At 55.1% G+C, this 21607-nt stretch overlaps 1 protein-coding gene across 5 annotated transcripts in view; it reads left to right on the forward strand.

Moving 5' to 3' along the window:
• ZNF362 (zinc finger protein 362) overlaps positions 1 to 21607 on the forward strand; it is a 41655-nt gene that overhangs the window by 13248 nt on the left and 6800 nt on the right. For 4 of the 5 annotated variants that reach the window (XM_075553704.1, XM_075553702.1, XM_075553701.1 and 1 more), the window contains 5 exons: positions 3036 to 3161; positions 8038 to 8101; positions 8280 to 8526; positions 12597 to 12918; positions 13863 to 14087. In XM_075553704.1, coding sequence (XP_075409819.1) covers positions 3124 to 3161; positions 8038 to 8101; positions 8280 to 8526; positions 12597 to 12918; positions 13863 to 14087 — 896 coding nt within the window. In that variant the 5' untranslated portion in view covers positions 3036 to 3123. The remainder of the gene's footprint in view (positions 1 to 3035; positions 3162 to 8037; positions 8102 to 8279; positions 8527 to 12596; positions 12919 to 13862; positions 14088 to 21607) is intronic. The other variant, XM_075553705.1, reaches the window with a different exon arrangement.

A 21607-nucleotide genomic window follows, 5' to 3' on the forward strand; every position in this document is an offset into this window, starting at 1 on the left:
TGCTGTTTGATCTGTGAGCATTGATTGTGGAGCCAAACAGGATGAAATCCTTGGCGACTTCAATCGTTTCTCTACTGGTCATCCCGTTACCCATTGGTCCTGTGAGGATGTTGGTCTTCTTGACATTGACTTGTAATCCACACTGAAGGCCATAACCCTTGATCTTCATCAGCAAGTGCTTCAAGTCCTCCTCACTTTCAGCAAGCGAGGTGAGGTGTGTCATCTGCATATCGCAGGTTGTTAATAAGCCTTCCTCCCCTCCTGATGCCACATTTTCTGCCCGTAACCCAGCTTTTCCGGTGATTTGCTCAGCACACAGATTGAATAAGTATGATGAGAGGGTACAACCCTGAACAAAACACACCGTTCCTGATTCTAAGCCTTGCAGTGTCCCCTTGTTCCGTTCACACACCTAACTGCCTTTGGACTCATGTACTGGTTCCACATGAGCACAAGGAAGTGTTCTGGAATTCCCACTCTTCTCAGTGCTATCCGTACTTGGTTATGATCCACACATAGTCCATGAAACACCAGCAAGCGCCTTTCTGTGCTCTGCTTTGAGCGCCATCTGACGCCAGCGACGCTGCCCTTGGTTCCACGACCTCTTCTGAATCTGGCCTGACCAGCTGGCAGCCCGGCAGTGGACTCCTGCAACCGTGGTTGCATGATATAAGCACGTCGCACTTGCACGTGCCATCAGTGATCCCCCGTCATGTGAGCATTCTGCTGGGTCACCTTTCTTCGGAATGGGTACAAATATAGATCTCTCCATCAGTTTCCAATAGCTGTCGTCTAAGTTTCTCGGCACTGAGGAGTGAGGGCTTCCAGTGCTTCATGAGCTTGTTGAAACATTCCCATTGCTATCCCATCCATTCCTGGAGCCGTGTTTTTGGCCAATACTTTCAGCGCAGCCTGCACTTCTACTTGCTGGTCTTTGCGCTCAGATCAATCAGGAAGACAGAGCTCGGATACAGGAAACGGAACAGGGTGGTTCAGGGGACAACGTAGTACAAGAGTTGGAGGGGGGTGGACTCAGGAGAAGGGAGGGGGCTTTCCTCTACCATGGAACTTTCACTACCCTCACCTAGCATTCTCATTCATTCATCAGCTGTGGTCCGGGAGTCCCCGGTGACACCATCAGACAGCGCTGGGCTGCAGACCAAAAGGCATTGAATCCCCCGTGGAGACCATTGGCCCCGCTCGGGTAGCCACGAGTGGGGTGGGGTGGGCTGGCTGCTCACTCAGGGTGTTGTTGGCTGCCTCAGTCCCAGTACTGCCCCGATGGGTGGGGGATGCTCTGACAGCGGAAAGGTAGGGTACTCGGAGGACTGAGAGGAGAGGCACCTAGCGGAAGCGAGGCAGAGCGGTCCCAGAAGGCTTTCCAGAAGGCCCGCCGCGGCGAGGGGTATACTGAAGTTAGCCAGGCAAAAGGGGAAGGGCCCGGGGCTTGAAGGGAGGCAGTGAAGTTGGAAGTGGAACCTTTGGGGAACTGGTCTGGCTGCAGGTACAGGACTGAGGCAGCCAGACCTTTTCTGGGGAAGTAGGGAACCAGGGAAGGTTCTCACGATTTAGAAAGACCTCGGTGATTGTGGTTGGACAGTGGTGTGGGGGTCCCCGGGCAGGGTGGGACGGAAGTGGGGGGCCTTGAGAGGAGGCACTGGCTATAGCTGAGGCCATGGATACGGGGACCTGGACTGAGGCGGGAGAGCCCCCTCCTCCTACCCCCACCCCCTGAGAAATGCTAACACCCACCCTCCTTCAAGTGCAGATGGAAGGAGGTACCTCTTCCAGGCCGCCATTCTCAAAGGACATATTCCTAGAGGCTGTGCAGAGCCTGGCATTCAGGGGCCAACATAGTAGGTACTATCAACTGACCCCGAGCTTCTCCGCTGTGCCTCTAGACCGCCCCTGCCCTTGGGCTGCTAACTTTCTTTCTTTAAAGAATAAATTTATTGTTTTCATTAGAAAAGCAACCGTACTACAATACAGAGAATTTGGAAATGAGCAGAACAAAGAGAAACCCAGCTCAGTCCCCGGCGAGGTCATTCCTCACCCCCACCTCCCGGCCCAATCCAGCCCCGCTCCGGGCGTGGCACCCTACAGCCTTCTTTTTCTGATGCAGGCTTATATTTTTGCCTCCCTGTAATCACAGTGTCTGGGCAGTTTTGAGCCCCGCCGGCCTCCTGCTTACTTTGTTGGGAGCTGGTTCCCCTGTGGCCTCGGGGTCTGGGCAGATCTCAGAGTTCATGTCTGTGGCTAGTCAGGGCAAGGGCTGGGACTGGTGCTGGGCGGAAGCTGCCGAACCACGCCCCAATGCCTTGCAGTGGGCCAGTGGACAAACATAATCCGCATGTCCTCTCTGTGTCCATGTGTCCAGACCAGAACCTCCCTAGGTGGCAGCACCTGTCCCTGGTGACCCCCACCTTCCGCCCACTGCGCTCTGTGGAGCTGGCTGGGCTCCACAGATCCAGACACTGCTCCGCGATCTCAGACAAGGTTCCTAACGTCTCTGGATCTCCGTCCCCTCGCCTGTACCCTGTACTGTTGTAGCAGTGAAACGATGACCGTCATTCCATCAGCATGTCCTTGCCCACTGTAAGTGCTCAAGAAGAAATCCTTGATATTATTGGACTTTCCCACTTTTCGCAAGGAGTTTCTGGGACCCGCTGTGGGGCTAGGGGCTGGGAACGGCAGAGGTGAGTACACCCTGACCCAGCCGGCCCCTGCAGAGCACCCAGTCTGGGGTAGAAAATGCCCAGGCACGTAGATCATTGTACCTGAGTGTGGTTGGCTCTGTAGCGCTGTATCGGACACAGGTGATGTCCTGACTCCATCACTTGTTAGCTGTGTGGCTTTGGGCAAGTTGGTCAACCTCTCTGAGCTGCAGTTTCCTCTTCTGTTCAATGCCTATCTGCCTGAGTCGTCGTCGTCGTGGGAAGATTCAGTGACATGATGCATGTGACACACGGTGCCTGGCACGTAGTAAGTGTTGAAACTGCCGTCTTACTATTGTTGTTGTTATTCCCGTATACAAGGTGCTGTTGGGAACACAGAGGAAGTGACTGACTGGGGGTTCAGGGAAAGCTCCGTAGAAGAGGGAACACTTGAGCTGGGTCTTGAAGGATGAGTAGAAGTTCACCAAGTGGGAAAGGACACTCTAGGTAAGGAGCCTGGGATTCCAGGGTAAACTCTGTCAATGAGGGTTTTGGGGGATCGAGGTATTGTGTTCACCCAAACGCCTTTGAATGCCCCCCTCACTGCCGCCGCAGAAGCCAGCAGGCTTGGCTGGGGCAGTGAAGGGCTCTGGGACCACCCCGGGGGGGATGAGCCCACCCACCTGTGTGATAGCATGCACCGTGTTCTGGTGGCTGTGCCTTCCTGCTCGTGGTGGTGGCTGTGTCCCCATCTGTCCATGTTTGGGACCTCAGGTCTGTGTCTGTCCTGTGCTGTCTGTCTGCATGTCCTCGTGGCCGTGTTTGTGTGGGGATCCAGGAAGCCATTCAGGCCACCCTGCGGGGAGCAGCCTGCCCACGCTTCCTCAGCCTCCAGCTCTGACCCGAGAGCAGGCTGGGTGCCTCTGCTGCCTTGGTCTCTCTCCCCCTGGCCCAGGTGCAGCCCCTGATGTTCCCTGCTGCCTCCCCTCCTGCCCTCTCCAGCTACATCTGCAAGCAGCAGTCAGAGGGGTCCTTCTGAATCACAAATTCTAGCCCACCATCTCCTACTCCAGACTCCAGGCCTAGGGTTCAGGAACCCATCTTCCAGGTCGCCCCTGGCTGCTGGCTCCAGCCTCGCCCGCAGCTCCTTGGACACTGCTGCTTTTCTCCTCCAGGCTTGTGCTCAAGCGGTTGCTTCTGCGGGAATGCTCCCTACTCTCTCTTTGCCTGCGAGCTCCCTCTCATCCTTTAGGACCCAAGGACGTCCTCCCTGAACCTCTCTGTCCAGGCTGGGTCAGGTCTCTGGTGCTGGGCTGCTCATTTCTTCCTTGGGGGCCAGAGCAAGTGACTTGCCCAAGATCACACAGCTGGTGAGATGGAGGCAAGTTTGGAGCACAGGGTGTTGGGCGTTGGGTTCTAAACGCAATGTCCCCTAGTCCAGGGGCAGTGACTGCAGCCGACAAGAGTGGGTGGGCCAGAGAGAGGTTTCAGAAATGGGATCCTCTGGGCGCGGCCAATGGTGGATCTGCGGTGGGGAGGGAGGGAAGGAGGGCAGAGCGGTGGTCCCTCCTGGGTCTGGTGGGTGCCTCTCGAAGATGGAGATACCTCGCCCAGCGCTGGGATAACAGTGGAGGTGCACGGCGTAGGGAAAGCCTGAGGCCAGCCAGGTCTGCCGAGTCTTGAGTGGCCCAGGTGGCAGCCGAGTGGAGGGACCCGGAGGGCTTGGCCTTGACCTTCAGCAAACTGGGCCGGAGAGGGAGCTAAGGGAGTTGGCTGGTGTTTAAAGTCGTATCTGATGGGCCACCCAGCCTATGAGGACAACCTGGGGAGAAAAAGCGTCTGTCGTCTCGGGGGTGCCCAGCCCACAGGGGTGGGGGGAGGGGGAGGACAGAGAGGAGGGCGACCCACAGTGGCAGGGAGGCCTGGAGAATGCGCCTCGCTGGTGGCCCGTCGACTGGCCAGATGAGGTCATTGGGCTAGTGGCTGGTCTCATAGGGGAGCTCCTTCTCGGGGGTCAGTGTCTGCTGCTTTTAGCTTGCGGCTCCTGGAAGCAGGGCTTGTGTTCCATCTGCCTTGGGTTCCCCAGCACTGGCCATTGATTGGGCCCAAAGGACACGCCCAAATGCAGGGATGGATGCATGCAAGGACGGACGGATGGGTGGGTGGGCCAGCTGCCCGTGTGACACTATTTTCGGAGCGAGCACTAAGGGTGGGTGTTTCATTGGTTCCAACAAAATGGTCACTTGTTAGTCCCACTGTGAGGCCCAGGTCTGCTGTCTTGGGGCCCAGAGCACAGAGAACCTTGGCTTCTGCCTGGGGTTCGAAACCCTGCCCAGCCTGCCACCTTGCCTACTGGCCTGGCAGCACCCCCACCACGGCTGTCTCTCTAGCATTCTATCCCGACGTCTTAGCACAGCGCTCGTGACCTTGCCGCTGTGTCTCCTCCCCTGCCCCCAATTCTCCCCCGAGGTGCCTGCTCACCTGCTTGGCTGGTACTGCTCTATCGGCCAGGAATGCCCTAATCACCTACCTGACCATAGCGCTGCCCTGTTTGAGCCCCAGCCTGGCCCTGGCTGCCTTCCCACCTCACTTTTTGCCATGGGCCACCCTGCCTGGCAGTGACTGACTGCAGAACCCACCTTCTCCCTGCAACTTGTAAAGATACTTCCTCCCCTCACAGGATGGTTGGGGGGCTGAAATGAGATGCTGCTTAGCAAGGGGTCTGACAGCATGAGCTCAGTAAATGCTCAGCCCCTGCCCCCTCACCTCCCCCTAGGAGGGATGTGCCAGGGCAGACCCACTTGCAGCATCACTAAATCGCTGAAGACCAGCCAGAGGAGGTGCAGAGAAACCAGGGAGGGTCGTGCAGAGCCCCCGCAGTGACCTATGGTGGGGGGGAAGAGGGGGCAGCTGTCTGACCAGGGGGGCTGATAGGGCCAGAGGGGGTGCTGTATCCCATCTGTGTGACCCTGGGCAAACCTCCCTCCTCGTCCCAGCTCCCATACTGGGGTAAGTCTTCTGGAAGCCTGGACATGGCATTGAACGGCAGAGGAGGAGGAGAGAGGATGGCATACCCAGAACTGTGAGCAGGAGCCAGTGCAGTGAGCAGGGCAGCCCGTCTCACCCCATTCACAGAGGAGGGAAACTGAGGCTGAATGCCAGTGCCCGGCATTCTGCTGCTCTCTCTGCGGCCTGGAGCAGGGTGCCCCTGTCTTCATACCCGCTTTCTCACTGTGAGATGGAAGGAAACATACGGCTCTAGCGTCAGAGACCCTGGGCAGGGACCAGTTTTGTCGAGAGGCTGCAGGGCTAGATGATCGGGTTGGGTTATGCTTAAGATTACTCTGAGCATGACGCCTTCGTTTGTCCATCTTGTCCCAGCATCTGTCCCAAGGACACTGAGACTGAGCAGGCAAGAGAGTCTCTAAAGCTCAGCCTCACTGGGACTGTCCCCCAGGGCCCCCTGCTCTCAGTCTGGGTCTCCTCCAGTTTTTCACTGTGGGACAGAGCAGTCGGGGTAAGTTCTGAGGCTGCTGGGCAAGTGGCAGCCATCGGGAGGGGTCACCCTGAGGCAGGGCACGCTCACAAGCCCACCATTGGCAGCTTGTGTCCTTGAATCTGGGCCGAGAAGACACTGACTTAGGAGTAGCCAGGTGCAGCCTAGAGTGGGGCTCTCAGTTCTCCGCATCCTTGCTGTGTGACCCTGAGCAAGTCACTTCCTCTCTCTGAATTCAACTTATTCCATCGTAAAGCACGGGCATAGGAGAGTGCCTGCCTCCCAGTATCTGTGTCCTGCACAAGGGCAGGCACTGGAAAAGCACTGAAGTCTCCTGATTCTTATTCTTCGGAGGCTTTTCTGAGAAAGGTCCCAAGGGCCTAGGCTGTCGGGGAGCGCTCCAGGCGGGAGGCCTTCTTGTGTTGAGTGGTCAGGGCCTCGAGGACATCCTTGGTGCTCGTGTCTGGTGGGATGGGACTATAGCCGGGCTATCCATCTGCCCCAGAAGTGGTATGTTCATTCTGCGCCTGACCACCACCAACTTCAGGAAGCCGCCCCCGTGTGGGGCAAGGGGTTTTGCATACAGATTACTGATTGATTTGCCTGTGAGAGTTTGCTCTACCCAGAACAGGGGTTAGGGTTTGCAAAACAAATTCCCCAGGGAACCAGCTTGACCAAACCCGATTTCTAGTCTGAATTCTGATTCCTCACCCTGTGGTCTATAGAGGGGTCTTCTCTCCTTCCTCCCAGCCTCTCAGATGCTTCACCGATAAGATGGGAGGCTAAGGGGACGTGCCTCCCATGCCTACTTTTCAAGTAAGGCTCACAGGACAGAATCCACAGACAAAGCTGCTTTTCTGAAAGTCTCTCCCGAAACTCTGCCTGGAATCAGGGGGAACCAGGGAAAAGAGGTCGGAGGCACTTACATTGGTCTTCCCTGTCACAGTCGACGATTCCACACCAGCAGCTTCTTCTGTGAGAGAGGAAGAGGGTTTAGAGGGAGCAAGACTTAATGGCTGGGTCTCCGTAAGTCGCTTTTGGATCTACCCCAGCGTTGCAGGCCAACCCTTGGGAAGGCTGAGCTAGCTCTGAGGGGCCATCTCTGACACCACCCTGGTTGTGAAGTCCCTCCGACTGCACAGGCCTGCCATGCAAGTTGTCCAAAGTCAAGGCCACAGGACATTATCACACCCTTTGCCACACACCTTTATTCAGGAGTCCCAAACTGCCCTTGCTTCAGGCATCCTCAGACATGCCCCTCCATCACCTTAAGCACAGTGTTCTAATGTACCTCCCTGCAGGGGAAAATGTCCTACCTGGCCAGGTGTGGTTCTTGAGATTCACTTTCCAGTGTCTTAGGTCCAAGGACAATGACCAGTTTGGAGCCTCTCTCAAGCCTCCTGCCAAACTGCCCTTCAGAGAGGCCGTGTCTGGTGACCCGGAGCTGCCTCAGCGTGGCCGCGAGGTTTCTGCACAGAGGAGCAGTGGCCAGGAGGGGAGTGGCCAGCAGGGGCGGGTGGTTGCCTCTGTGGCCATTTACAAAATTGCCTACAGGACTCCCCCGGTGGTCTTGTGTGGGAAGCTTTTGTGTGGAATTCCTGGGTCCATGGGGGTGGCCTTGTTACCTAGGGTCTTCCTGGGGATGAGGGTGGGGGCCGGGGGGTGCACCAGGCCCAGAGGTGACCTGTGACCCAGACCGGCGGCGGGAGACACTGGACTGCACCCGGTGGGACCTGGAGATGTGTTCCCTGGGCGGGGTGCGAGCCTGCTGCTGCGGGGCATGAATTGCCAGGCACTGACCCCAGTGGCGTGGGCATCGCAAATGGGAACCTACCCAGTTCGGTGGGGAGGGCTTTCCTCCCAGTGACAGCCTCTCTCTCTCTGCAGGATGGCCGAGCCACGATTTAACAACCCCTACTTCTGGCCCCCTCCTCCCACCATGCCCAGCCAGGTAAGACCCCCACTGGCAAGCGGTGCCTCCAAGCCTGCTCAGCCCTCTCCTATCGGAACTGCTTCCCGTTACCCCTGGTTTGGGCTTGCGGGTGGCCCAGTGAACGCATGGGGAGGGGCCAGTCCGGGCCCAAGCCCCCCTTCAGCCTCCCCCCAACTTCCTCTTCTCCTGCCTGCAGCTGGACAACCTGGTCCTGATTAACAAGATCAAGGAGCAGCTGATGGCGGAGAAGATCCGGCCACCGCACCTTCCACCCACGTCCGCGTCCTCCCAGCAGCCACTGCTGGTGCCTCCGGCGCCTGCCGAGAGCAGCCAGGCTGTCATGTCGCTGCCCAAGTTGCAGCAGGTGCCCGGGCTGCACCCTCAGGCCGTGCCGCAGCCCGATGTGGCCCTGCACGCGCGACCGGCCACCAGCACTGTCTCAGGTACCGCGGGAGGCCGGGACCCGCGGGCTGGGGCGGGACTGGCAGGATTCGGGCACAGCGGGGGGTAGGTGGGGTGGGTGCTCCGGGCGCACGTGGAGTGGGTGGGCCTGTATGGGAGGACTTGGGGGCGGATGGGACCGGCCAAGATGAGGGGCAGCTCAGCGGGGCCCTACCCAGACCTCTTCTGCTTGCCACCCTGCCCCGTGGGCGAGCCCCCGTGGGAATCGAGAAGCTGCCCAGACTGGGGAAGCCTGCGTGGGGCGGGGGTTCTGCAGGAGGAGGGGAGTGCAAGCAGAGGAGCGCCTGTGGGCATCGAGAGCTGGACACAGCCTCCTTGAGGGGGAGGCCGGACGGTCGTACCGGGGCGCTGCCTCCTGCAGAAGATCTGTTTACTGCTCCTGGCCACGCGGCGCCCGCTGAGCCCCAGGACCGTCCCGAGTCCCACAAATAGCACGTGACAGAGGAAGGGGCGCCCCGGGAACCGCGGTTCCGCAGTTGGTACAAGGCAGAGAGCGGCGGCCCTGTTTCAGAACCCGCGTCCCAACAGCCTTTTGCTGTGCGCCAGGCTGGACAGCAGCGGTTCTCAACCTGGGGGTCGCGACCCCTGGGAGGGTGTCGCCGACCCTTTCACAGGGGTCGCCTAATAAATCCTGCATGTCAGATATTTACATGACGATGCCTAACAGTTGCAAAATGACTGATGAAGTAGCTGGGGAACCGTATGAGAGGGTCGGGGCCCGAGGAAGGTGGAGGACCACTACTGTAGAGGAAGCAGCTCCAGGAGGCCTGGTGGCGCAGTGGTTAAGCGCTTGGCTGCTTGCTAACAAACAGGTCAGTGGTTGCCACCCACTGGGTGCTTCCCTGAGAGAAAGATGTGTGGTCTGCTTCTGTACAGATGACGGCCTCAGCCCCCCCCCCCCCCAGGGGCAGTTCTGCATCCTGCAGGTCACTGTGAGTCCAAATCGACCCCATGGTGGCTGCAGAACAAACATGGTGGCAGGAGACAATGGGGGCCTCAACGGGGCTGCCACTGACCGTGGGTGGCAGCAAGGAAAGGGAAAAATGGGCCCACCGGAGGGATACTGAGGCAGAAGAGTGGACTGGGCTTGAGTGGGAGGAGGAGAGGGAGGCAACCAGCTTTGTGGACTGAGCCACTGGGATGGGATCACGGGAGCGGGAAGTAGGCAAGGGACGCAGGGTTTGGGACTGGTGGGCATCCTGCAAGGCGTGCAGAGTGCACCTCTGGGCCTGATGGTTAGGCCTCCAGAAGCCACGGTGCCTGGGCCTTGGTTCCTTCCTCGACAGCCTCTCACCCGCCTCCTCACTGAGCTGCCCAAGAATTTATGGGGACTGGTGAGCCTCCCTCGGGTCCCAGCTGCACTCTGCACATTCCCGTTATAGTTTTATTAAATTCAGTTTTTCATTATCACAGTAATATTAAAAAAGTAATATAAGCATATTAAGGAAATTTGGGGGGGGGTGAGAGAAGCTGAGAAAGAAAGGAAAATAAAAATAAGAACCACTCATGGTCCCCAGCTCCTAACCCAGTAGTTTATGGTCCATTTTGGTACATTTATCCCCATCTTCACACACACACACACACACACACACACACACACACAAGCCTAATACCGAGCTGAGCTTTGCGGCAGGGCTCTCTGCAGGACTTTAACGGTAGGATTTCCTACTCACTATTTCCTCCCCAACAAGTGTTACGTTTTTATATTATTTATTAAGGTTAATACATAGATATCACAGGAAACTTAGAAATTGTTGACCGGCGGATAGGAAACAAAATTAGCCCTGGTCCTACTGTTGTCAGCATGTCTGTATGGTTTCTGAAGGTGCCATTGTGTTTTGTTCTCTGGTCACTGATATTTTAACAAAACTAGATGAACTCACCAGGCAAAATATTCAAATACTATAGAAGCATATGAAAATCCTCCTTTAACAAAACCATTAGCTTAGTGTGTCTCTTCTCAGATCTCCACATGTATTCACACACCCGGCTTCCAAAAATTTGTGGAAAAATGGAATGTAATGATGGCCTTTTCCTAGGAGCCTGTTGAAGCGCCCTTGGAGATCCCTGTGCGCTTCAAGGGTGTGTGTGAATAAATGGGTCCCTGCTGCTTGTGATTTCCTTTTTGTCGCTTGGCAGCACATGGTGAAATCCAGTCGCTTCACTGTGGCTGTAGCCATGCAGACCTCCGTGATGACCTTGGCCCACGTCTGTTTACGTGGCCCCTGTTGAGGCAGAGCCCTTGGGTGGCACAAACAGTTAAAACTCACGGACTCACTAAGAGATTGGTAGTTGGCAAACACACCGAGGCATGCAGGAAGAAAGGCCTGGCGAGCGGTTTCTGGAAGCTCACAGCCGTGGAAGTCTGGATTTCAGCCTTATCCTGCAGCACATGTGCTTGCCGGGTGTTGGAATTGGCAAGTGGGTTTTTATTTACGGAGGAAAAATGGGTGGGGCTCAATGTTGTCTGCTCATAGCTTGATCTGGGAGATCTCTGAACACGGTCTTTGTACTCATATGCGAATAGATAGATGGATAGATAGATAGATAGATAGATAGATAGATAGATAGATAGATAGACAGACAGACTAGGTTTCTAGAAATAGAATTCTCCTTCAAAAATGAGGAATATTTTCAATTTTGGTTGGCTACTTGGCTATTGACAAATTATGGAGCCTGGTGGCAGCATAGTGGCTTACACATTGGGCTGCTCACATGCAAGGTCAGCAGTTCGAAATCGCATGCTGCTCCGAGTGAGAAAGGTGAGGCTTTCTGTTCCTGTGAAGATTTACAGCCCCCTCCCCCACAGAGGACCGTTCTACCCAGCTGCTGTGAGGCTGAATCAATGCAGTGGCTCTGGAAATGCCGAATTGGCTATGTCAGAATTGACTTATGCAATGCTTTTTCTTTTTTGTATTTTTTTAAATCAGAAGATTGTATTGGGGGTTATTACTACTCTTACAACAATCCGTACAGCAATAGTATCAAGCGTATTTGTACTTATGTTACCATTCTTTTCTACACATTTACTTTCTATCAAACCCTTTGGTATCAGCTCCTCTTTTTCCCCTCCCCCCACTATGCTTGTTTTTTTTTTAATATATATAAATCATTTTATTGGGGGCTCTCACAGCTCTTACAACAAGCCATATATCAGTTGTATCAAGAATATGTGAACATATGTTAACATCATTATTTTCAAAACCTTTTCTTTCCACTTGAGCCCTGGGTGTCAGCACCTCTCCCCACCCCGCACCCCCCCCTGCAGGACCCCTGCAGTGCTTTTTCTTAAGGTTGCCCAAACTAACTACTCTTCTTGACGCCCACTAACCGTCTGATAGGGCTTCTTTGTCCAAAACACCTGCCTGTAGACTCTGCGGTAGTATCTCCTTCAGTGCCCAGAATGTTGTGGTTTTATTTTTAAAACATCGTTTCAAACTCATGCTTAGATAGCATTTCCAGTTTCTATCTACTTTTTTTCATATCAAGCCTGGTTCTGCTCCCCTCACTAAAAACAAACCCCTACAAACCCTTTTATTGCAGAAGAGGGGGGAAAATTAATTAAAAGGATCAGAAAACACAATTCAGAAAAAAACGAATTTAATTCCACCCCCATCAGGTTTTTCTGGAGGTCCTCTTAATTGTTTTATTTCCCCTCTGACAAGCATGCCTTTTTAAAAACCAAAAACAAAAAGCAGATAACCTTTTTAACGGGTGGCTGAAGAGAGGAGGTTGATCGCTATGTGCTAACGGCCTTGCCTAACTCGGATTTTGTCAGGTGTCTATTTGTTTCCCTAAGTAACACGGCAGCGAACATCTTTGCGCCCCCTTGTTTTCTGGGGTCTGAATGATTTCCCAGTGCCTCTGATGCGTGGATCTGTGCACCCCCACCGCATGTGGGGCACCTTCCACTAACCGCGTTCATGTAATCTCCCTGGGCAAGTGACAAGGGTGCCCGGGGCACACAGGTGGGTGGGTCTGGCGGGCACCCAGGGCCAAGGTGACCTCTCAGCTGCCTTCAGGCTGGCCTCCTCCCCTTGTGTCTCCGTAGGTCTGGGCCTCTCTTCCAGGACCCCAGCCGTGAGCACGTCCGAGTCGAACGCGGGCACGGGTACCAGCACCCCATCCACACCCACCACCACCAGCCAGAGCCGCCTCATCGCCTCGTCCCCCACCCTCATCTCAGGGATCACCAGCCCCCCCCTCCTGGACTCCATCAAGACAATCCAGGGCCATGGCCTGCTTGGCCCCCCCAAGTCCGAGCGCGGCCGCAAAAAGATCAAGGCGGAGAACCCGGGGGGCCCACCTGTCCTCGTCGTCCCCTACCCTATCTTGGCCTCGGGAGAAACCGCCAAGGAGGGCAAGACATACAGGTGGGGACGGGCACAAGAGCAGGGAGCGGGCGGTCATCCAACCCAGTAGTCAGACCCGGACGAGGGCCCTGGGCACGGGGGGTCGGGGCTCAGGTCTGGAGGAGCGGACTCTCCCGGGAACCTCCACTCAGAGCAACAGAGATAAGAGCTTGCCTCTTCCGAGTCCCGGGGTGGGGTGGGGGGGCAACGGGACTGGCGAGCATGCGCAGTGTTGATGCTGGGACAGCCCCCATCCTGGCCTGGGAGTGGGGTGAGCGGCTTTCCGCCTCCTGAAGTGTTCTCGACCCTGGCACCACCCCAGGAAGTTTACAGAATGCCAGCGCCAAGCTCCCAGGCCTCTGCCTCCACTGTTCCAGATGTAATTTGTCCAGAGGCTCCTAAGCGTCTGATTCAACGTTCCCCAAACCAGAACTTAACCAGGTGCCACCAAGTGGGTTGTAACTTAGGGCGACCCTTTGCGTTGCCTAGCAGAAGGTTTCCTAGGGTTTTCTTGGCGCTAAGCTTTATGGGAGGCAATTGCCAGGTCTTTATTCTGCGGCTGCTCCCCAGATGATTCTAACGAGCTGTCGGTTGAGAACCGCTGCCTAAGCGTGTTAGATGGCTCCACTCCTCCAGCCCCGGGGTGTGGTTTGACTGGGCAAATCTTCACCAGGATCTTGAGGCCTCTTCCCTAGTGAGGTGTAAACCTGTTCCCCCCCACCCCCAGGCATGTACCCCAGGTATGTCCCCAGGCATGAGAGTGTTCTGTAGTCTGCAGAGTGCCCAGGCTGGGAGCTGTCTCCGATCTTTCCCAGGCAGGCCTGGGTCCCTTTGGCCTCCACAAGAGAGAGATGTGCCCAGGTGCTAGGTCTCTGATGGGGGCAGGTAGAAGGTGTCCCCTGAGGTGTGCAGGCAGGAGGCAGGGCGGGATCCTACCGGCTGTGAACCTGCCTCTCCCCCCACAGGTGTAAGGTCTGCCCACTGACCTTCTTCACCAAGTCCGAGATGCAGATCCACTCCAAGTCGCACACAGAGGCCAAGCCCCACAAGTGCCCACACTGCTCCAAGTCCTTTGCCAATGCCTCCTACCTGGCCCAGCACCTGCGCATCCACCTGGGCGTCAAGCCCTACCACTGCTCCTACTGTGATAAGTCCTTCCGACAGCTTTCCCACCTCCAGCAGCACACCAGGTGAGTGGGCTGCCTGGCGCATCCTGGGAGGGGCGTGGGCCTTCTGTAGGTGCCCATTACACTCAGGGTCAAGCGGGACGTCTTTGCTTGGTGTCCGAGGTCCTTCATGCTCCCATGAACCTCCCGACTTCAGCCCTTGCTGTGACACCACCCTTCTGCTGCCAGCCACTTGAGGTCCCCTTGCCGTGCCCCATCCCTGAGTCCCACACCCCCTCTGCTAGCCACCCCCTTCGCTATTTCCATAGGCCCCATGGGTCCCCATCACAGCAGTGGTGGGCTGCCAGGTACTTACCAGGGGGCTTCCGAAAGGGTGTGGGAAAATGCCGTGGTCATTGATCCGTTTCTCCGTGAGCTTTTTGAAGCGCCCTTGTACTGATTATGATGAACCCTGGAAACTTTGGGGCCACGAGCTGTCCTTCTCCATCCCCAGTGTGTGAGACACGCTAGGCATCTAGGCGTGTGTGAAAATGTCTGTGGACTGAACGCGAGGGGACTTCCACTGTTTGCACAGACCTGCCAAAGCCTTCACGTGAGACTAGGTTACGGCATGTAATTCACAGAGCGGTGCTGTCTGCTGGAATCCCAGAGTGGCACATAGAAGGTAAAGCGCTCGGTCTGTCACCTTGTAAAAGGTGACAGGTTGGTGGCTGGAGTCTGCCCAGAGGCACCTAGGAAGAAAGGCTTGGTGATCCACTTTCCTGCGATCCCAGCCATTGACCACCCTGTGGACACAGTGCTGAGCTGCAGTGCGTGGGGTCGCCGTGAGTCGGACGGGCTGGGTAGCAGCTGGGCTTTGTCTTTGCTTTATCCTATTTGCTAGACATGAGCAGTGGACCAAAAGAAGCCTCACTCCGGCCTTCGAGTTGATTCTGCCTCCCAGTGACCCTGTAGGACAGAGTAGAACTGTCCTGTGAGCTTCCGAGACGAACTCTTTATGGGGGTAGAAAGCCTCCTCTTTCTCCCACAGAGCTGCTGGTGGTTTCAAACTGCTGACCTTATGGTTAGCAGCCCACTGCCTAACACCCCTTCAGCAGTGGGCAAAGCGGACGCACATCCTTGCCTCGGGTGGCTTACAGTCTAGTGTGGGACTGAGCACCGAGAACAGTAATCTACTCGCTAAACTTTTGTAAGGGCGTGCAGATTTCGGCTCGCCGAATAAAAATACCACAGGCACACACCGAAGCTTACCAAGAGGTCAGTTGCTGCGGTCAGTAGGGGAAGGGAGAAGTAGTGATTTTCTGACCCTGATGATCTATGTGTAAGCATTGATACATGCCGGCCAAGTCAGCCATTTCAAAATCAGGAATCAAGCTACCTTCCTCCCCCTCCCCCGCCACCCCCCGTGGTGATTTAGAACTTCCTGGCAAGAGCTCCAGGTTTGATATAGTTTGGGAACCCTGCGGGAGACGCGTGTTCCATTCCAGCCAGTGTCCTGACTGGAGGTTTGCGTGTTGCTCTGATGGTCAGTGAGATTTCCAGATTAAGATGGGCTAGGGAGAAGTCAGGGAAAGCATCCTAGATTGTAGCAGGCAGATCCACACCCCACCAGGGGGTTATTTCTTTATCCATTGTCTTTGCGTTATCCCAGCGTGCAAAATGCTGTGTCCCTTTCTCTGCCAACAGACAGGCTGCTCACGGAAGCTGCGGGGCCCCAGGTATCTGCCTGTGTTCTCACCCCAGGGCCTCCTGGGCCACAGGCTGGTTTCAACTATTTTCTGACGCTGCCATTCATTTCATTACAAACAAAACATGGCCAGTTTTCAGTACCAAAGTATGTGATGGATAAGGAAACTCCCCTCTGCTTGGGGAGGGGGGTCTCAACTAGACCCCCAGTTGCTAACTTTTTTCCTTCCGAGACCGGTTATGTTTATTCCACCACTTTTTGATCGTCACAGTGTTTATATTTTCTTACATTTCTGACATCAGGAACCTGGCACCATCCAGCTCACCCCTGCCAGGTGTGTGATCAGACAGCCTGTAATAAGAGGGGTACCTGCTTTGGAGGGGCATTCCCAGGTTTTGCAGTGTTTATGGACCAGATCTGAACCGCGTGGTGAGCATCGCAGGGCAATTCTGGGAGGACAGGGAGCCTCGCTCCTGATGTGAGGGACAGCCTAATTGAGACTTGGCTTCCAATGTGACATTTGTGACATGGTCATGGTTACAAAGTTGGTTGGCCCAATTATCTTTACTGTTAGGGAAGAGAAGAGATTCTTATTGAACCTGTTTACACAGGTAACCATTCATGAAAAGGAAAAGCGTCTCAGAGAAAGCCCCAGGAATATTTTTCTAGCAATTGTTCCGAGGAGTTTTGTAGGCCAGGTTGATTAAATCTATATTATTCTCAGTAGAATTATCCTTTTAAAGTTCCCGTGGTTGTTTATTGGTTGATAAATGCATTTAATGTTCATGGGTTGGTGCTTTTTGGTTTCTTTTTTCCACCTCCCTGAATTCTGAAGGGTCCGTTAAAACAAGGCCCCGTTTCAGGATAATTTTATCCCAGTTAGTAGGCCTAGCCCATACTACCACCTTTTTAAAAAAATACAAACTGAAAAATAGCAAAGCAGATGAATTGCCATCGAGTCAGGGCTGCCTCAGAGACCCGGTGGGTTCCGGAGACTAACGGTTAACGGGACAAGTTGGCTGGCTCTTCTGACACTCCATGGTCTCTTTAATGGTCTCCCCATCCTGTAATACCAGGGCCTCCAGGATCATGCCCGGCTTTGGCATGCACACGGTGATTGGACACCCTGTGGCTTGAGTCAGGTGCACTTTAGTTCTCAAATCTTGACATTTTTACATCTTTACTTTTTGAAGAGGTGTTTTTGCAGCCCATTTGCCCAGGGCAGTAAGTCATCTCGTCGTTTGACGCTGCTTCCACGAGGGCAGATTATGGATCCAGAGTATGAGATCCCTGACCGCTTCAGTGTTAGAGAGAGAGCAGAGGGATGCATCCAGTTCCCACATTCAGGGTGGAATCATGGGCAGTCGTTCCTGCCCTGCTTGCCTTGACTTAGTTGGTCCTCACTGACAAGGTTAGGTTGTCTCCTTCTGCACTAAAGACTCGTGGTCCTGCCTGGCCTCTGGCAGTGCCTGGTCATGGTGACCAAGTCACCTGGAAGCCTGCCCCAGGGGTTTGGCCCATGAAGTATGAAGAGCCACTGTATGGGCGACAGTCCTCCCCCGAGGCTGCCAGTCTCTTGATCTTTCTTTATGGAGACCCGAGCTCTGACCTGCAGCTCAAAGCAGAGCCTTGAGGTCAGTGTCAGGGGGTGCAGCCCTGTTGCGAGGCTAAATGACTCGTTCGCGGAACGGAGGCGCCCGGAGTCCCCTGGCAAGGTGTGAGGTTGGGTGAGGCAGCGAGGGCCCTGACTCCTCTGCAGTCTCTTCATTTATCCCACCAAGTGTGGGTTATAATTGTCACTAATTGACGAGGGTATTTTAAGGCAAGAACCAAAATCTTTTTAGAGAAACGTCTTGGTTGATACTTCCTCTACCCGTCTCTGTACTTGGAAACAAGTTGGCCTTTCTTCCTCTTTAAAAAGTGCCTGTCCCAGAACAGCCAAACCACTGCCGTGGAGTTGATTCCGACTGGATGGAATCTACAGAGTAGAGCTGCCCCTTAGGGGTTTTCCAAGACGGTCCAGCTTCATGGAAGCACACCGCTCATCTCTCTCCTGCCTAGCCTGCAGCACCGTGTGTGTGTGTGTGTGTGTGTGTGTGTGTGTGAGAGAGAGAGAGAGAGAGGCGGGGGGGGGGAGAGACAGGTAGCTCAGTGAGTAATGAATTGGGCTGCTAACCACAAGGTTAGAGACCATCGGCCACTCCTCGGAAGAAAGAGAGATGAGGCGTTCTGCTTCCGTAAAGATGTGCAGCTTCCCAAACCCAGGGAACAGCTCAGCTCGGCCTTACAGGGTCGCCGTGGTGGGAAGGAGTCTGGTTGGGAGATACACGTGCACTGCATGCGCACGAGAGGGCTGTCTACATACCTAGGTACGTCAATACACACACCCATGCTTGGCTGTGTGGTACCAGGGACTTGATTTCAGCCCACAGCATCCTCGGGAGACAGAGCAGGCCTGTTGCCTAGGGTCTCGATGAGAGCTGGTCACCATCTGCCCCAGGCCTGCTGGTTAACCCCTGCGCCACCAAGGCACCTGACTCACAAGGACCCCGCAGGGCAGAGGAAAACCACCCATAGGGTTCTCAAGACTGCCATTGGTATGGGAGCAGGCTGCCACATCTCAGGCCCACACTGTACTATTAGGATTGGGGGGCCAGCCCCCCACCGGTAGTCGTGGGTTCAATGAGCACAATTGTACGGTTGAGATATATAAACATTATATTAAGGTCATCGGGAGCAGGAGAGACATTGCAGTGATGGGATCAGACACACTTCATGGTAGCATTGCTCACCTCAGCCCTGCTAGATGGTCCACGTGGAGAGAGGGGGAGGGGAAGGAGGACAAGGGGAAAGGGAAACAGGAGGAGAGGGAGCGGAGGAGAAATGGGGAGAGACCAGCGAGAGAGGCCTCTATTGCTACCCCAGGATTACATACCTTTGGGGGGGGCGTGCAAGCCCACTCACTAATTACAGGTAAAGACATACAAAGGGGTTGCACTATGTTACCCAGCAGTGAGAGGGGGTGATCTAGGGGATCCACGCAATAGGAAGAGGAGGGATTGGGGGTACACACGTGGCAAGATGGGCTGATCCTAGAGTCAGGATGGCAGCTGGATCTCCAGAGGAACCATTAGCAGTAGGGTGTAAACCCCACCTACAGGAACTAATGGTGACAAGCTTCAGGGAGAGATAGTCCATTGTCCCCAGCAGCAGGGAGCAGGCCCACCCCTGTGGTGGGGGAGACAGCAGTCTCACAGCGACTGCCTTCAGGAAAGGTGTCTAAGCATCTGACCTCCCCCCACACCATGCTAGCTGGAGTTTGACCCTCCAACCTTTCTGTTAGGCTAAGCCACCTTTGCTTCTATGTCAGCGAGCACAGCCCCTTCCCTCCCGAGTGCATGCTTACACATATGTCACCAGACGGAGGCAGCTCCTCGCCTTTGGGAGTAGCTGCACGCCCGATGCGACAGCTCCCATGGAGCAGCCACCATCTAGTATTTCCTCATGCCATCCGCCCCTTTGTAAAGCCAGGATCACATCTTTTCAGGAGGCTGGCAGCCACCTGGACACGGCCAGAGCACGTGTGTGTAAACGACGCCCTGACAGCTCTGGTGTAACACAACGTCGGGCCAGGGTGGAGACCTGCAGGGTCAGAAAGAGCTGAGTGAGGAGCCGGTGAGCAGGCGCGGAGGCTCCGGGTGCCAGAATCGGCGTGCCAGTCACCTCAGTGCAGTTGAAAACAGACACAGTAGGGAAGAGTAATTATGAATTCATTTGCCCCCAATGCTGTTGGGCATGCTGTTTTTAGGCGTCCTCAAGTCAGCTCTGGCTCATAGCGACCCCTCTTGTAGGACACGACGGAGCCCTGCCCGGCCCCCGCCATCCTCGCGATCGTGGCTGTGTTTGAGCCATGGTTGCAGCCGGTCTGCTGTTCCAGCTTGTCAGGGGCCCTTTGGCGCTGCCCCTTTACTTGGCCAAGCGTGATATCCTTCTCCAGAGGCTAGTCCTTACGGGAATCATGTCCGAAGGAGGGGAGTTGACGCCTCGCCATCCTTGCCTCCAAGGAGCTTTCTGGCTGTCCGTCTTCCAAGACAGATGTGTTTGTCCTGCTGGCAGTCCGTCGCACTTTCAGTAATTTTCTCCAGCACAGTCATTCAGACACATCGACAACTCCCTGGTGTTCTTGATTCAGTGGCCAACCTTCAAGAGCATATGAGACAATTGAAAATACCATCGCTTGGGACAGGTGCGCTGTAGTCCTCAAATCATCCTCCCCATTCTTCAACACTTTAACGAGGCCTTGTGCCACAGATTCACCCAGTGCAATGTCTGTTCCTGTCGCTTAACTGCTGCTTCCAAAAACAGACTTAAAAAGAAAAACTGAAAACACAATAAAAAAAGAAACAGGTCTGTGTTAGTCCTGGTAGACTAGAGAAACAAATCCAGAGACACTTGTGTGTGTAAGAGAGAATTTTATGTCAAAGAGTAATTGCACAGTAAGAAAACATCCCAGCTTAGTCCAGATCGAGTCCGTAAGTCCGATACTGCCCTGTATGTCAATACTAGTCCTTAAATTCCTCTGTAGACTCACGCAGCCATGCAATGATGCTGAATGCAGGAAGATCACAGGCCAGTGGGTGCAAAGTCTTGTGAATCCAGTGATGGTGGAAGCATCTCAGCGCTGGCATGGGGCTCCCTGTAGCTCCTCTAGCTCCAGCGCTCTGGCTGCATCAGTGTGGCTCCTTGTGACTTGGCAGCAGGAAGACTAAGCAGAGAGTGCCTCCAGGGAGGAATACACAAGTTCCCAGAATCCTCAGAAGAATGTCATGTCCACACAGAGGCCTCATTGGCTATGGCCTGATTTACAGGTTAGGCTCCACCCCTTCGCAAGTTGACAGGAGATTATATAACTGCCACGAGGTCCTCTTGTTGACTGAGAAGCAGAGAGTCAGACCATAGAATCCATCCCATCTCCCCAATGCCAACTGGTGCTGACTGACCAAAGGAACAGAGTAAGCTTGTTTCGGAAGCACAGCCAGCCTCGGCCAAGTACGAGAGAATGGGGTCCAGGGCAGATTGGACAGGACTCGGCCCAGGAGCCTAGACTGATGCGGTCAGGCACCCTTTAGATGTGCTTCCGTGGGTCTGATGGGTTTGGGACATAAATGCCAGCCGCCTGTGCAGGGCTCTGGAAGTCCATCAGCCTTCAGAAGGATCCAAACCCAACCCACTGTCCTCAAGTCACTGCTGACTCAGGGTGGGCCTGTGGGTTTCCCAGACTGTACCCCTTCACTGCGGGAGGAGAAACTCCCTGCCTTTCTCCCGTGGAGCGGCTGGCGCTTCCGGCACGCCGACCTTGTACTTGGCAGCCCAGTGCACAACTACTGTGCCACCAGGGCTCCTTCAGAAGCACAGCGCTCGAGAGCAGACACCTCTAATGTTGATGGAGCAGAGAAACCGACGCCAACAGTCAGGGTCTCCGTGGCTGGAACGCAGCCCGGCGTCCCCCGACTGACAGACGTGTCAAGGTCATCCTGTATCAGCAGGCATCAGATTGCAGAAGGCCAGGCCAGCATGGTGTCATGAGGAAAGTCAAGGCTGGCTTTTCATTTGAGAACAAGAGGCGCTGGGCTGTTTACCCAGGATGCCTTGCTCTGGGTTTTGTTTCTCTCCCCGTCGCCGTGTGCTGTTGAGCCCACCAGCGACGCCCAGTGTGGCAGAGGAAGGTGCCGTTTGCTTCTTCGGTTATGGTGGCAACAACAGCAGGGGTGCGGTTCCTCGTCCCTGAGCTGCTGCATGCCTGACCCTGCAGGCTCCTCGTGGCCCAGGTGTTCAGGAAGCCCTCTGTCAGTGGGGTTTTCACCTCAACGCAGGGAGAGAGACGCGGGGGCGGGAC

Source organism: Tenrec ecaudatus, chromosome 1, assembly GCF_050624435.1.
Source record: "Tenrec ecaudatus isolate mTenEca1 chromosome 1, mTenEca1.hap1, whole genome shotgun sequence".
Classification (NCBI taxonomy): domain Eukaryota; kingdom Metazoa; phylum Chordata; class Mammalia; order Afrosoricida; family Tenrecidae; genus Tenrec; species Tenrec ecaudatus.